Source organism: Gobius niger (genome assembly GCF_951799975.1).
Source record: "Gobius niger genome assembly, chromosome: 16".
Classification (NCBI taxonomy): domain Eukaryota; kingdom Metazoa; phylum Chordata; class Actinopteri; order Gobiiformes; family Gobiidae; genus Gobius; species Gobius niger.
In genome coordinates, this window is record NC_136867.1 from 7,057,571 (window position 1) to 7,074,129 (window position 16,559).

The window sequence follows — 16,559 nt, forward strand, 5'->3', positions numbered from 1 at the left end:
ATTATATATTACTGATCTTGAAATATAAAAAATAAAGCAGACCTGTTGGAGGACCGTCCCGCCCCACAATGCATCTGTGCGCTAATGTTTTGATGACGTCAGTGGGTGGGCTCGCGGTGCTGCTCCTCTCTCCGCTCTGCGTGTCCCATCGAGAAACAACACAATCCAGGCGTTTATCCACCGCGATGTTCCCGTCCCCACACCCCGCACGATGAGCTAGACCCCCGGCCTGGTGTCGCCGCAGGTATGTGGGTGAAGGGGGCTCGCATTAGCGCCTGCGTGGGGCTAGTTTGTAGCGCTAGCCTAGCATGCGGCTAACGGAGCTAACAGCGGCAGACGGAGCCGTGCAGCCTGGCGCCGCTCAGTCGCCTGTGCTCGGCCAACAACAGCCTCGTTAACGGGCCTCCAGACGCACATCCACGAACACACACACACAACCTGTCCGTGAGCTCCGGGAGGACAGTCAGCCCCGGTACTGTCAGGCACAGACCGAGCTACAGTAGGGTTTGACAAAGACACCGGGGTTAGCACCTTATTACGTACAATAACAAACCAGAGGAATCCAATGAGCCAAGTGCTGGCTAGTTTTACTGTGTTTTAAGTGCAATGGCAGCAAAAGTAGTGGAGTGAGCTTGATCATTGCTTTGGGTGTGTGCTTATAGCTACTCAGAGTATAAATATTGACTCTATGACACTAAAGAGCTGCAAAATGGCTTAAAGAGGACCAAAAGAAATCAGCTAAAGGTAATAAAAACTAGACGAAAACGAGGATGAAAGTGCAACAAAAGAGTGACAAAAACGCAATGAAAAAGTGGAAAAAATGTACTGGAAAAAAAAGTCAAAAGTGACGACAACACGGCAAATAAAACAAGATCCGCTTTGTAGGACTTAGCTTTCAAATAAGGTGTTGCACTGGCTCCAGTCGAGAAGGTTTTAGATTTGGGTAAAGCTGAACTGGAGAAAATGCACTCAGTTGAGATGGGGGTTACATTATGACGACGTTAGGGCTGAACGATATGGATAAAATTTCATATCTCGATGCGATATAACTGTTTTGAATGTTCATATCTTGATATCGATGCGTTTATGATATTGTTGCTAGTTTGACATTAATATCTTGAATGTCTTTATCTCAATATCGATACAATAACGATATATCCTTCAGCCCTAGATGACGTGGAGCAATTCAAAAAGAATGGCCAGTGTAAACACTTTGTATAAATCTCAGGATTGTGTTGTCAAAACCATATTTCACTATATTTAACTAATGGAGATGTTTAAAATGTAGAATTTGTACAGGTGGTTTATTGTATTTACCAGCAGCAGAGACCCAGGAGCTAAGGAAATAGTCCCACATCTCTTTTCTCTACTTTTTATGTTGTTTAAGATGTTAGTCCACAGACATTGTTTGTGTTGCTTAGTGAGTCGTCTGTTTATTGTTTCCCCTTCAGAGCAGTGAAGATGGGAGTGTGCGGTGTCCTGGTGCTTCTGCTTCTCCTGCATGTCCTGCACACATCGGCTGAGGACTCAGGTACTCAATCCTCTTCTGCACCGTGTTTACTCATGGGTTTTCTCCAAACTGTTCAACTTTATGATAATCAACACAGCAATAATTGACTTCGACCAAAAGAATGAAATGAAAAACACAATTAAAACTCCAGACAATAAAAGTAAGCAGAGTAAGAAAAAGAGACACACTAAGTTTGGTAAATGCTTGTTAGTGTCTGTCCCTCACATGACGCCAAGCTGCATCATGTGATGCTCTGTCGCTGTTTAACTCTTTCACAATAAGAGTCTTACTAAAGCGATAATGTGCAGTGACTTTTATTGTGTAAACGGCAAACAAGAAGCAGTTTGTCACCGCTGAGCGACTTGACAATAAGGATCAGAGTTTCACCGCTGTTTTTGGAGAACTCTTGTATGTCCAAAGGCATGGATAGACTGCGTGTGTCCATGATTTAAGGATGCGGTGCCTGACAGAACTGTAAGGACGAAGGATGCACTCGCTTCTTCGCAAATGTGCCAGTTAAACAAATAAACCTGCGCTGGCATAAGTACTGCTGAATCAGAGATAGAACGCTGGGTTTAAAAGCTCTGGATCGAGGAGCCTGATCGTGTATGTGCTGTAGAGGAGCGACTGGCTGCCAAATGAGTCACTCAAATGAGAGACCGACCTTGTGTAGCAGACATGACAGATCATCAGCTCTGGAGATCGTAGGACGGTCTAATATCATCATATCGCTCCGCCCTACTTAAGTCATGTGTGATGATGTGATTGTAATGACTGTCAAATTTTATCAGAGTTATGAAATTATTCTTTCATACTTCTGAAAAACATAGTAAATAGGCAAAAATGATATTTAAAGGTATGCTATCATTATTAGGGATGGCCGATATATCGGCGCCGCCGATATTATCGGCCGATATTTGACCTTTTTTCCCATATCGGTATCGGTCCGATATGGGAAAATATCGGCCGATATTTTTTTTTTCTTTGAATTATTTACTACACCGTAATGTCATAGCGCACCTGAAAGCAGCAGCAGCGTAGACGGGCTGCACTGACCTGACTGGGGCAACAATTTATTCAAATTATCTCAAATAAACAGTGGCTCCTAAAAATAAAGAACCTCCAGCATAAATTCACACGTCTCCAAAAGAAAATATGTTTTTACTAAGTTTAAACAAAGTGGAGCGGACACTTGGACACCGCAGAGATGCAGAGCCACAAGTTGCTGCTTCAACAAACTGGACTAAAAGTGCCTCATGGACATTATTCTGAGTCAGGATTAACAGGAATCATTTTCTGATGGATTATGTGTCGCTACATCTGAGGTGAGTTTTGCAAAAGTTTCTCCGTCCTGACGCCAGATTTATAACTTTGTTTGTTAGCGCTAGCATAGCTGCTAACAGGCTAAAGGCTACTACACGTAAACATGACCTTTCTGTCATCATATAGGTCTAACTACAGTGATGATCATGTCTGTATTGACGTTTACTCTGCCCACCTTTGTCATGTTAATGACCTGTGAAAACGAGGCGTTATGTCATGTCGCATTTTCGCGCATATTTAATTAGACGCATTTGCGATCGTTTGCGCATTTACCATTGAAAAAAAAGCAGATCAAAGCTCAGGCTAATCTTGTAAATCTACTGTTTGCTTTTAGCCAGCTCTAAACCAACTCTAAATATTCAGTCTGGCCTCATAAGTTCATATAAGGTGCTGTTAAAGTGACATTATGATATTTCCAATTCCAAAGCTTCATACAGAGCTGTGTGTCCTTTATCAGATTTGTTTAAAGTTAAAACATGTAGATTAAACAACATGGTAGGCTACATATTTTAATAAAAAATGCAATAAATAGTAGCCTAGCATATTCCCAGTGTCAGTGTTTCCCATTAATAGAGGACATGGGTGAAAGTATAATAATAAGTAGGTCTGAGTAAATATTTAGCCAAAAACAAAATGACATTTCACTCCAACATTGCAATTGGTCTTTTTAGTATTTTTCTAATAAAAAGGATTGTTTCATCCTGGTGTGAGAGACGTGTCCCAGGCATAAGCATAAGACATTCCAATAATGGAACAATTTACAAACTTTACCACATTTGAGTAAGCCTTTCTATTGATTTTTAACGTTGAAATAAATATCGGCAAATATCGGATATCGGCCACACCAGAGAGGCAAATATCGGATATCGGTATCGGCAGAAAATTTTCATATCGGACCACCCCTAATCATTATTGCATATTGATTTGTAAAAGGTCTTTACTGCACATAAGAATAACTTTCATATTGATCCATATATATTTCTTAGTTTTTCAGTGGGACTGGATTTTAGTATCTGCCTCCTGGCCGGGTGTTAATAGGCATCTAAAAATGAGTGTGATTCTATTTTATAAATTCTTTTGCACGATTTAAAGCAGTACTATCTTTTTTACCTTAAGAAATCCTTTCCGTAGTCCCTCTGGGGGTAATACAAGTGTTAATGGGATGATTCGGGGGGTCTTTCATCTCCCCTGGTGTCTCTGGCCAGAAAACCACACTTGCAACTTTCCCTGCTCCAACCCGTGTCACCAATACACACTAATAGAATCACGAAGAAGAAGCGAACAGACTGACGGACAAAGCTAACTGAGGTCTAGAACCACGTATTTACAGCCAAGTTTGAGTGGAAAAAAAAAAGATCTCCATTGTGTAATTGGATGTACAATATCCCTCTCTCCTTTGTCTTTTCTGTCAGCGTAGTATTTACTCTCATGGACAAGTAATGAGTAAGAAACCTTCACATGCTGTGACACCTGCAGTGGAGCTTATGGCCTCTAGGGGTACGAGTTACTTAGTTCTGCTTTAATATACAGAAAATGTGTGTCCAAAAGACTATGATGAACGTATATATTTATAAACTCCAACCCCTGGTGAAATCTTTCATGGCGTAGAAGATCAACTAATCTAATAACTGTAATTAATGCCTCACTGATACAACATCAGGCTGGATATTATCGGCGGAGAATCTGGTCGCCAGCTTAACATACTGTACTGTATTGAAGTTGTTCTCAAGGAAATGTACTTGAACTTGTCATTTAAAACCACAAATGCTGCCTCCTACAGCCATTGCATTCTGTTCAACGCTTCTTTAAGTTATTTAAATCTCCGCCCTTATACAGTAACTAATGGCCTTCCTTTCCCGTGTGTGTAGATGGGCCGTTGGTGTGTGCGTGCGACAAGTGCCAGGAGGCCACGGACTGTCGGGGGACGCGCTGCTTCTCCTCGGTCAAAGTGGAGGGCGGCGCTGTGCTGTTCGAGCGCGGCTGCCTGAAGAACGACGAGCAAACCCACCTGCAGTGCTCCACCTCCTCGTCGGTGAAAAAGGCCATCTTCTGCTGCGCTCAGGACCTGTGCAACGCCAACGCCACAAGCAGTGCCCTCATGGCCCTACTGCCGTCAGGTAAGGCCGGCGGTGAAGTGTGAGGATGGTCCTGTGATCAGTTGTCTTACATTATCATCATCAAAGAAGGAAGGAAAGAATACTCGATGCTTAGGAACAGATCCTTTCAATGACTTCAAATGCAACCTCATGAGCCATACTCTGTCTTCTCCTGCCCACAGCCCCGGAGGGCGAGCCGGTGCCCTACCGGGTGGAGACGCTGGCTCTGTTCGTCCTGGCTCCGGTGGTGGTCCTGGTGCTGCTGTCTGTAGTGTCAGTGCTGGCCTGCAGGAGGCTCCACCACGGCCGGCTGCAGAGGCTACAGGAGTTCGACACGGAGCAGGGGGCCATCGACGGCCTCATCTCCTCCAACGTGGGGGACAGCACCCTGGCGGTGAGCCTTATGCTTAAGCTGATGAACCATAAATTAGCCTATACTCTGACTAAACAGATCAGATCCGTTTTATGTTTATGAATAGTTATTTTTCATTTGTTTTTGGTAGAGGTCGACAGATATGGAATTTTTAGTGACCGATGCCGGTGTGCTCGGCCGATATATTCGACTGACTCATTTCATTTTAATACTTTAGGTGATTCTATCATAATTTCTGTCCCAGTCTTGATTAGTTGCCAGTAGCATTAGCTAGCATCAGCATTGTGGAGGTTAAAACCCACTCACCGTTTGAATTCTCCCGGTTCTTAGCTTCAAAATAACACGCAGCATGTCCATATGAGATTTAACTTGTATTTAACGAACTTGTAGCGAACCAATTTTCATGGCGATGTTTCTCTGTTCCCCTGAGGCCTAGCACGTTGTGGGAGAAGTCATTCTAAAACCCTGACTTTCCAATGCAAAAAACGGGAAGGCTCTATCGCTTTCGGTCTCGGAGATATCGGCGCTAGATTGGCTTGATAACCGATATTGATAAATCCCCAAATATTGGCCCGATATATCGGCTGGACGATATATACCACCACAGAAATAGGAACACAAGCATTTATGTTATTAGATATTTTTATAGATGAAAAATATAAAATAATTGTATTCATTAGATTGAGAAGAGATGAAAGTTGAGGTTAATTCAAAGTATATGAAGCAGTTAATTTTGACAACATATTATGTATTTAGTTTAGTTTTAGTCTTAGTCTTTTGACTAAAATGTAATGTAATTTTAGTCGAGATTTAGTCAAAAAAATCTTTTCACTTTTAGTCTAGTTTTAGTCGACTAAAATTGCATGTCAATTTAGTCGACTAAATTTAAGACTAATTTAGTCGACTTATATTTATAATATTCATTATGCTCATATTTAATCTTGTTCCTCTGCTTCATGGAGCTGCTCCACATGAATAAAGCTCAGAGCTGCTCCTTTGACAGAGAATTTACATGATCTGAGGCTCTTTCAAACGGTCAATAGAAGTTTGGATGATTTTAGTCTCTCCTTTTCATTTTTATTTAGTCTGATTTTAGTCGACTAAAATATCTGGACATTTTAGTCATAGTTTTAGTCTCATGAGAAACTTTTAATTTAGTTTTGTCCAATTTTAGTCGTCAAAAATATCACTTTGACTAAAATTAAGACTAAATATTTTAGTCGACGAGATTAACACTGATATGAAGTACTCTTATGAATAACAATTTGCTATAATATAATTTGAGTTTGTTCTTATAAACAGTGTTTTGTCGCTGTATGTTCTGTGGTAAAAGATTCCATTCATGCGTTGGATGAAACATAATTATTGGACTAGTTTTGTTAAAGATGCATGATGCAACTTTTCATGGGAAAATTATGGTGGCTTTGTATCCATGGCTTCTATCCAGAAACACACAAAACAATAAATTGGTCCTGGAGCGTCATAAAGGCAACTGGGATGGAAAGCAAAGGCAATAATATCAACGTTATTTTTCGCATAAAAAATGGCATAATGCACCTTTAAATGGAAGCAGTAACTTCTGTGTTAGTGTTTCTATAATACTGTGTTTTTATACAACCATCTGGTCTTCCTCCAAAACCAGGAGAGTTGTTAATGGCTTTTTGTGACATCAGCCACATGTGCAGCCTTGTTTTGCACCAATTGCAATGTCGTTATCAATTCTATAAAGGCACAAACAAAGTATTGAAATCAGATGTACATTATTGTTAATTAAACTGCAGTGACTTCATTGTCAGTCAGAGGATGAAAGTAATTGTCTGTGTGCAGGATTTGTTGGACCACTCGTGCACTTCGGGCAGTGGCTCAGGTCTGCCCTTCCTCGTGCAGAGAACCGTGGCCAGGCAGATCAGTCTGGTGGAGTGTGTAGGTGGGTGAAAGCCTTTACACCACGTGAGATAAAACTGTGACCGAGCTGCCCACAAAGCCTGTGCGTCTGTGTCTCCCAGGTAAAGGGAGGTACGGGGAGGTGTGGCGCGGCCAGTGGCAGGGGGAGAACGTGGCGGTGAAGATCTTCTCCTCTCGGGATGAGAAGTCCTGGTTCAGAGAGACGGAGATCTACAACACAGTGCTGCTAAGACACGAGAACATCCTGGGTGAGCTGGTATACGCTGGGACTAGGGCTGTGCAATTAATCGAAATTCGATTACGATTTCGATTACAACAGTAAACGATTACAAAATTAGCATAATCGCAAAAAATCGATTATAATTTTTTTTTTCAAATATTTTTTTTTTTTATTTTCACATTTTTTGTTCAAATTTTTTTTTTCACATTTTTAATTTGGGGATTTTTGTCACTTTTTTGCTGGATTTTTGTCTTTTTTTCTGCTGGATTTTTGTCACTTTTTTGATGGATTTTTGTAATTTTTTTGATGGAATTTTGTCACTTTTTTGATGGATTTTTGTCAGTTTTTTTGATGGATTTTTGTCATTTTTTTTGATGGATTTTTGTCATTTTTTTTGATGGATTTTTGTCTTTTTTTTGATGGATTTTTGTCATTTTTTTGATGGATTTTTGTCATTTTTTTGATGGATTTTTGTCATTTTTTTGATGGATTTTTGTCTTTTTTTTGATGGATTTTTGTCTTTTTTTTGATGGATTTTTGTCATTTTTTTTGATGGATTTTTGTCATTTTTTTGATGGATTTTTGTCTTTTTTTTGATGGATTTTTGTCTTTTTTTTGATGGATTTTTGTCATTTTTTTTGATGGATTTTTGTCACTTTTTTTTGATGGATTTTTGTCACTTTTTTGATGGATTTTTGTCTTTTTTTGATGGATTTTTTTAAAGGCAACAAATAATCGTTTGAATAATCGTGATTTCAATTATGACAAAAACAATCGTGATTATTATTTTTTCAATAATCGAGCAGCCCTAGCTGGGACCCTCCATTAGGTCCAGATCCATTATTTCCCCCTCATGCTTTATGATCTCCTCTTTCAGCGTGGTTGTTATTCCCCCACAGCCTCTTCATTCTCCTCCCGTGTTCTCACTCTTCTCTCTGTCGTCCAGGCTTCATGGCGTCTGACATGACCTCTCGAAACTCCAGCACCCAGCTGTGGCTCATCACCCATTACCACGAGAACGGCTCGCTGTACGACTACCTGCAGCGCGTCGCCGTGGAGACGCCGGAGGGGCTGGCCATGGCTGCATCGGTGGCCAGCGGTTTGGTGCACCTGCACACGGAGATCTTTGGCACCGAGGGGAAACCCGCTATCGCCCACAGAGATCTGAAGAGCAAGAACATCCTGGTGACGAAGGACCTGCGCTGCTGCATCGCCGACCTGGGTCAGCAGCACTTCTATCTATCCATCTATCCATCCATCCATCCATCCATCCATCTAAATGAACACACATATGTCTCAGCTCTATTATTGATTTGAATGTAGAACGAAGAAGAGTCAGGCTAGCAAAATTAGCAAATCAACATTAGGACAATCTTTTTGACTGATTACATATTTCTTCCTTTTTTTTTTTTTAAGGAATAGGCCACCGTTTTTACATACTGAGATATGTTCTTACCTGAGCTTTGACGAGTTCTTTAGGACCTGTCTGGTCTTCCCCCGTGCCTTCAGTCACGTAAACACAGCGCAGTCGGCGTTAGCATTTAGCCTCTCCCTCTCCTCTATAGCTCCAAAACAGGTCAAGATAGAAGCTACCAAGCTCTTCCACGTTTTCACTATTTAAATATGGTTACGTGAAGTGTTCCACTACAAAGTATAATTACACAAAATTAAACAATGTGGATTTTCTAAGCGGATAGAAGGGGGGACTATATTGTAAGGCGTAATAATACCAGGAGTAGTTCGAAATCCGCGCAGTAATCTTCACTTTACTGTGCGGATGCCAAACTACTCCTGGTATTATTACGCCTTACAATATAGTCCCCCCTTCTATCCGCTTAGAAAATCCACATTGTTTAATTTTGTGTAATTATACTTTGTGTAACACTACACGTAACCATATTTAAATAGGGAAAACGTGGAAGAGCTTGGTGTTAAACGAAAACACATCAAAAAAGGCTTAAAAAAAATGTGACAAAAACATGGTGACAACAGCTTTCAAATAAGGCGTTACATTGTCGCTCCACTCGAGAAGCAGATTTGGGTAAAGCTTAACTAAGGAAAATGCACTCGGTTCAGGCATTGGGGAAGAGGTCCCCATATTAGTCCCCATTTTAGTCACATTAACTACTTAGTTTTAAATATATATTCAGTGAAAACCTTGCTTTGTCCAAACTTATCATGAAATATTTAAGCTGGTGATATTAACAGTGTTTTGAAGCCTAAATAAAAGTCACATAAAAAGTTGTTTCTTAAAAATGGTAAATGGAATAGAATTGTTTATTCGGGAGCGGTCACCTCCCTTTAACACGCTTACAGCCCGATGAAGAAACAATATCCTATAACAGTTTCTCCACCCTAGACTCCGGTTTAACAGTGATGAGCTTCCTTGTAGTCATTTGTGTTTCCATCTTCACGTCCTTCAGGTCTGGCCGTGACCCACTCCCAAGCTGACAACCTGCTGGACATCGGGAACAACCCGAAGGTGGGCACGAAGCGCTACATGGCCCCGGAGGTGCTGGACGAGACCATTCAGACGGACTGCTTCGACGCCTACAAGCGGGTGGACATCTGGGCCTTTGGGCTGGTGCTGTGGGAGATCGCCCGGCGCACCTACAGCAACGGTCAGCCCCGCACAGCTGGAATATGACCCGTGGTCTTAAAGCGTCTTCTAATGCCTGTTGTGTGATGTTAGGGATCGTGGAGGAGTACAAGCCTCCGTTCTACGACCAGGTGCCCAACGACCCGAGCTTCGACGACATGAGGAAGGTGGTGTGTGTGGAGCAGCAGAGGCCTTTCGTCCCCAACCGCTGGTTCTCTGACCCGGTCAGTATTTACATCAAGTCTTTGCTCATTTACTTTACGCTCGATGGCAGTAAGTTACTATTGTAGCCACAGCCGCCCTGGGGCAGACTGACCATTGACCACATTAGGGCTGTGCAATTAATCGAAATTCGATTACGATTTCGATTAAAACAGTAAACAATTACAAAATTAGCATAATCGCATTTTTTTTTTATATATATATATATATTTTTTTTTTTCAATTATTATTTTTTTGTTCAATTTTTTTTTTTTTTGCAAAGCAGACTTGCATTATTTCAGGCCGCTGGGATTATTTTCCCTTCGCTTTTCACGTGCCATGGCTCATGCTTTTGCCTGACTGCGCTGTGTGATGATGTCATCAGGCCGCGCTGCTCAGTTTGCTTGCGCAGGTGTGAGGCCTGGCCAGCAGGGGGCAGGTGTGAAACAGGGACCTCTCTTTAATCGAGGCGTACTTGAAATCATTTGTACTTTTATGACTGTCCAGAAAACACAAAATATCATCATAGTGTTTTGATTAATAAATAAATAAAATAAAGATCGACTTTTTTTCAAAGGCAACAAATAATCGTTTGGATAATCGTGATTTCAATTATGACGAAAATAATCGTGATTATTATTTTTTAAATAATCGAGCAGCCCTAGACCACATGGCTCTAATATGCTGTTTATATCCTGATCTCTTGTTATATCAATGCCCTCTGCTGGACACGTGTGGAATTCTTTCCTTTTTTTAACTGAAGCTGCCCCCTAGTGGCTGGAGTGAGCAAACTGGTTATTTCATTAAAAAGGAATGGGCTAGAGACTTACTTTTTTTTATGACATGCTCAGGAATGCATGCTCCTCAATGGGGCCACATTAAGTCATCTCGTGGGCCGCATGTGGTCTATTACCTCCGGACTATTGAGCACACCTGAACATAAGCTGCACCAACTAAATTCAGAAACAAAGTTATGTCACTTTTTTTAAATCTTTGGATGATGTAAATGTGCTAAATTCCACTCTCTTGTTTCAGACTCTTTCGGCCTTAGTGAAGCTGATGAAGGAGTGCTGGTACCAGAACCCGTCGGCTCGACTGACCGCACTGCGCATCAAGAAAACTCTAGACAAGATCTACAGCTCTTCGGAAAAGGGCAAAGATTCCTGAAAACTGCTCCAAGTGTTTCTTCCAAATGGACCTTTTGAGGACCACAAACTGTTCAGCCTTCACTCTGTCCAGCCTTCCGCCGTCATTGCCCTCTTCCTTGTCTTAAAACAAACAAACAAACAAACAAGCGCGTTCTTCTCCTCCTGGACACTTGACGTCTACTACGGACCGCCTTCGACCCACTGAGAGGTTCAGGTTTTTTCCAAAGTTTGTGATGGCGCCATGGCAGTACGCTCGAGGACAATCAACTTTTACATGCCAAGAAATGCCACCATGAAACAATGCTCACTTACAAAGGAAAAAGAAGCCAATAGGACGCAGCCGTTGAAAGGGGTGTATTTATGTGAATGTGACTTTTCTCAGCTTTCTATCACATACAGGGCCTTCATCCAAAACATACCTGGAGTTGTAAGATTCATGCATTTTTGAGTTAGCCTTTTATCGCTACTTTTGTTCCTTCATGGGCAGTTTGTTCTTATTAGGCACACACCAATACGTTTAGCTACAGAATGATAATGAGCATATTTGCGACGCATTAATGATCAGATTACTTTTTCCTCACAATGGGCCTTAAATTTGTTCTTAAAGGAATAGGCCACCGTTTTTACATACTAAGATATGTTCTTACCTCACTTTAGACGTGTTAATATATCCCCGTCTGGTCTTTGTCCGTGCGCTCTGCCAGGCAAACGGAGCACATACGCAGCCTCTCCCACATGTCCTATAGCTCCAAAAAAGCTCACGATAGAAGCTACCAAGCTCTTCCACGTGTTCCCTATTTAAATAAAGTTACGTGAAGTGTTTTCATGCGAAGTATATTTACCCAGAAATGTAGCATGTCGATTTTATAAGCAGATAAAAAGGGGGACTATATTGTGAGGCGTAATGATACGAGGAGTAAAACGTCCGCGCAGTAACTCCTAAAGGTTATTGCCGGAAGTGAGCGGGGGAAGTCTTTAGGAGTTACTACGCGGACGCTGTGCTCCTCGTATCATTACGCCTCACAATATAGTCCCCCTTTTTATTTGCTTATAAAATCGACATGCTACATTTCTGGGTAAATATACTTCGCATGAAAACACTTCACGTAACTTTATTTAAATAGGGAACACGTGGAAGAGCTTGGTAGCTTCTATCGTGAGCTTTTTCGGAGCTATGTGACATGTGGGAGAGGTTGCGTATGTGCTCCGTTTGCGTGACAGAGCGCGCGGACAAAGACCAGACGGGGATATATTAACACGTCTAAAGTGAGGTAAGAACATATCTTAGTATGTAAAAACGGTGGCCTATTCCTTTAAGGCATTCTTAGGAAGATTTTTGGCATTCACAAAGGCATTAATAGGATTTGTTCTAACAGAGGATTCAGCAAAGAACAGTCTGGAGGACTCAAAAAAATCTCCAGTTCTGTTCATGATCATGCTCCTGATCCGACCTTCTAAGTCCTATATTTGTAGTCTCGCCAACCAGACTCCGCTTCTTTACAGAAGAGGGTCTGGCAACACCCCATTGCGCGCTTTCAAAGGCAGTGACGCAGCGATATGGAGCCTACCGACCAATCAGAGCAGCTCCCTGAACGGGCGTCACGTTGTTGAGCCTTTGTTTTGTAGTTTTTCAACACAAGCGACCACTTCACGTAATGCTCCGGTTTGCTTGTGTTCTTAAGTTTTTCTGACATAAACGACAGAAGTCATTTACTGAACTCCGCGTGGCAGGAGCGCCATTGTTAATGTCCGAATGACGACAACTTTCTTGTTGCTGTTTCTGTCGTCACATCTGCTTTGTTCTCATTGGCTGCTGCGCTTCGGTTTTCCCACATTAGTCCCGCCTCCAGCAGTAGCTTTTCTACGACAGGGTCGCCAGACTAGTCTCCTGTTTATGAATTAATAAACATCGGAGATTAGTCTGGATGCCAGGCTACTATATGTGTGCATATTCATGTTTTAATTAATTTCAGAATGTAAATATAATTATAATAAATTATAGATGCCTTTATACAGAAATACAGAATACAGAAATTGCTGCCGCCAAATCTATTTAAATGAAGAAAAGGAAAACCCTTTTGCAATTTACAGGTTAAATCTGTTTTGCAATGAGTGCTAATTTGCGTGCCCAAAGTTTTAGGAGAGTCCTTGAGCACGTGGCACCGATTATCTTGGGGTTTTGTTGGTTATTATTAGTTTTGGATCTGTGTCATGGCCATCATTCATTTCCTCCTCTTGCATGCGGCACTTTTTCTGTCCTTATTTGGCGAATGATGGGCGGAGACATGTGCTAAAAAGTCCTCACACACACATACGCGCTTCCGAGTTGGGATTCACAAACTCGAGAACACACTTAGGCCTGTCACGATAACAAATTGGAATGTCGATATATTGCGGCAGGAAAATATCGCGATAAACGATATTATTGACTCTAACGATACTAGATGCTGTCAACTCTAAAGCATAAACGACAGTAAACCCTTGCTCTAAAAGTGCTTTATCATAACTTATCTTAATCATAGCACTGGTTTGACGCTTTTTTCAAGAAGTTTTTAGATTCGGGTAATGCTAAAATGGAGAAAATGTGCTCAAGGTTAAGAAGTTAAGTCCGATAACTCTGCAAGGTTAGGTACACCCATGTTCCCGGAAATATTCACAATAATGATAATCTTTATTTACAAAATAATCTTTCAATCACAAAATGCTTCAAAGTGATGAAAGATGATTACAGACCCTTAAGAATAAAGAAGGAGCCCAAGCTGACCAAGTAAGCATTAATTTGTTCAAAAGCGGCAAAAAAACAACTCCAGGTATGTTTTTTTTATGGTGAAAAGAGGAACTGAACTGGCCCTTTAAGGAAATTGACTTTTTTTTTTCTTTTTTTTTATGCCACTGGCGCACACTACTGAGGATACACGATTGATAAGGGTAAACATAGGAGTAACACTGCTATCCATTGTCACTACAGCGGGTCTATAGTCTGTCGGAAAACGATGCTGCCTGTGCTCGATGGGAGAAAACACTAGCATCCAGAAGATATACGTGTAATAATAACGAAAGTAAGTATTCCGTGTAAAGAGCTATGGTTATTATGATGTAGCAAAAGCCAGGCCCTCATCCATGACCGTGCACACAACGTCACATTGATCACACTACGTCGACTTTTGGTAAATGTTTCAGAATCAGAAAGCTGCTTAAGTGTGTGGTTGTTGTTTTGGAGAAAATGTTGCTGTCTTTTTTTTATATGTAATAATAAATATGTATTGCACTCTTAAGGGGAGATGTTTTGTCGATTAAATAGCGAGTTGGACCCTGAAACACTGAATGCTGTTGTAATGACACTGGAATACTTTTTTTGTTGCTCTGATCTGCTCCGCCTGTGATGATCCCGCCCTTTTCCTCTAGGCTGACTCCTATTGGCCGAGCTGAGTGTCTGTCAGCTGCTCTGTCCCGCACAGCAGCAGTTATCGGTGTGAGATCAGGGAAAGAGTTTGGGAGCTTTGGGACCAGCAGCACATCGACCTCCTCTGGATCTGACTCCACAGACGGTGAGTTCAATCTGCTCTCAGCAACGGCTCAGTCAGAAGTTTTTGTCATAATTTTAGTCAATGTAAGAATAGGACAAAGCTAATGTACAAGTAAAACATCTGAGCTGAAGTGTCTCGTATCATTTAACCTCTTAACTCCCACTATTTTCTCCAGTTTGGCTTTACCCTAATCAAAAAGCTTCTTGGGGAAAAAAGCACCAAAATAGCCACAAAAAATGTGAAGAAAACAAAGATGTAAACGCAACAAACGTGACAAAAATTCAACAAAAATGTGACAAAAATCCAACAAAAATGTGACAAAAATCCAACAAAAATGTGACAAAAATTCAACAAAAATGTGACAAAAATGTGACAAAAATGTGACAAAAAATCAACAAAAATGTGACAAAAATTCAACAAAAATGTGACAAAAAATCAACAAAAATGTGACAAAAATTCAACAAAAATGTGACAAAAATTCAACAAAAATGTGACAAAAAATCAACAAAAATGTGACAAAAATTCAACAAAAATGTGACAAATTCAACAAAAAGTGACAAAAATTCAATAAAAAATGTTACAAAAATTCAACAAAAATGTTAAAAAAAAGAAAAGAAAAGGTGACTAGGTCCAAGGAAAAAGATCAGTTTTGTGGCTCTTAGCTTTCAAATGAGGTGTTCCACAGGCCTATATAATGGCCAAAGAGGACAGAATGCATTTGGTTTAGGCGAGTGGTAAGAGGTTAAATTTAATGCCAAAGGAACAACTCCTGTGGAAAAAAACATCAGTGTTTGTAGGAGCACAGGTGCAGCTCATTAGTAATCAGTGCTTGGCACCTGCAGCTCATTAAAGCTCGGTAATTTAAAGGGGCTAGATGCAAGTTAGCTATTTTATACTCACTGCTGCCACCTCAGGTCATACGTGTAACGGCACCTTCTTTATTAATCTCATGCATGACGGCACTTCGGCCCAAATGAACACCTTTTTGAGTGACAGTGCAGGATTTTATAGGCCGTTGAGGTGAACAGGTCTGAGCTCATTCTGCACATTAGAACATGGCTGGAACATGTAGGGGGAGGAAATACATAATTTTAACATTTTTAAATTCTGTATAGTCCCTTTTAAATTTCACTATGACGATTAAATGAACACTGTCAGTTGCATCATCTCATACCTCCGTGTTTCATGTTCCTTTTAGTTTATTTGTCCCATATTCCTGTTAGTGTGAGTCTGTGCAGACGCAGCTGAAGTCGAGGCTGGAGACGGATCTGAAGGAACCACAGCCTGAGCCCAAATCCATCCCAGGTACAGGCCTTTTTAGCATCACTTTAGTGTCAGTATTTGTCTCGAAATTTGATAAATGCAAGGTTGACTGAACCAATTTTTGATTGTGATCAAATTTACATTAAATTTGAGTTTAGACTAGCATTCTTTAAGATCTTGAGTTAAACGAAATATTGTCAAAAAAGACTGAATAAAAATGAAGAAATGAAGACTTGACACATACTGTCAATGGGCTCTGTTTAATTTCCTAAATATAAATAATGTGTGTGTTCAAGTTTTAATTCACAAGCCTTTGGGCCCAAAATAGACATAAAATCCAAATGTTTGACTATCTGTAGGAGCGCAGGTGATTAGTCATCATCAGTGACCAGCA

The 16,559-nt window shown here is 40.9% G+C and overlaps 1 protein-coding gene across 1 annotated transcript; it reads left to right on the plus strand.

The window, feature by feature from the left end:
* Positions 1-102: 102 nt before the first annotated feature.
* acvr1l (activin A receptor, type 1 like) lies at positions 103-11,804 on the plus strand. Its single transcript, XM_079573855.1, has 10 exons — positions 103-244; positions 1,452-1,531; positions 4,702-4,950; positions 5,112-5,323; positions 7,130-7,229; positions 7,309-7,455; positions 8,374-8,649; positions 9,851-10,048; positions 10,120-10,250; positions 11,263-11,804. The coding sequence occupies exons 2-10, from the start codon at positions 1,462-1,464 to the stop codon at positions 11,392-11,394; spliced, it is 1,515 nt and encodes a 504-aa protein (XP_079429981.1). The 5' UTR covers positions 103-244; positions 1,452-1,461; the 3' UTR covers positions 11,395-11,804.
* The last annotated feature ends 4,755 nt before the right edge of the window (positions 11,805-16,559 follow it).

Coding starts and splice junctions, on each gene's coding strand:
- acvr1l (XM_079573855.1), top strand. CDS start 1,462: ATGGGAGTGTGCGGTGTCCTGGTGCTTCTGCTTCTCCTGCATGTCCTG. Junction 7,230..7,308: donor CAGTCTGGTGGAGTGTGTAG/GTGGGTGAAAGC, acceptor TGTGTCTCCCAG/GTAAAGGGAGGTACGGGGAG. Junction 10,251..11,262: donor ACCGCTGGTTCTCTGACCCG/GTCAGTATTTAC, acceptor CTCTTGTTTCAG/ACTCTTTCGGCCTTAGTGAA.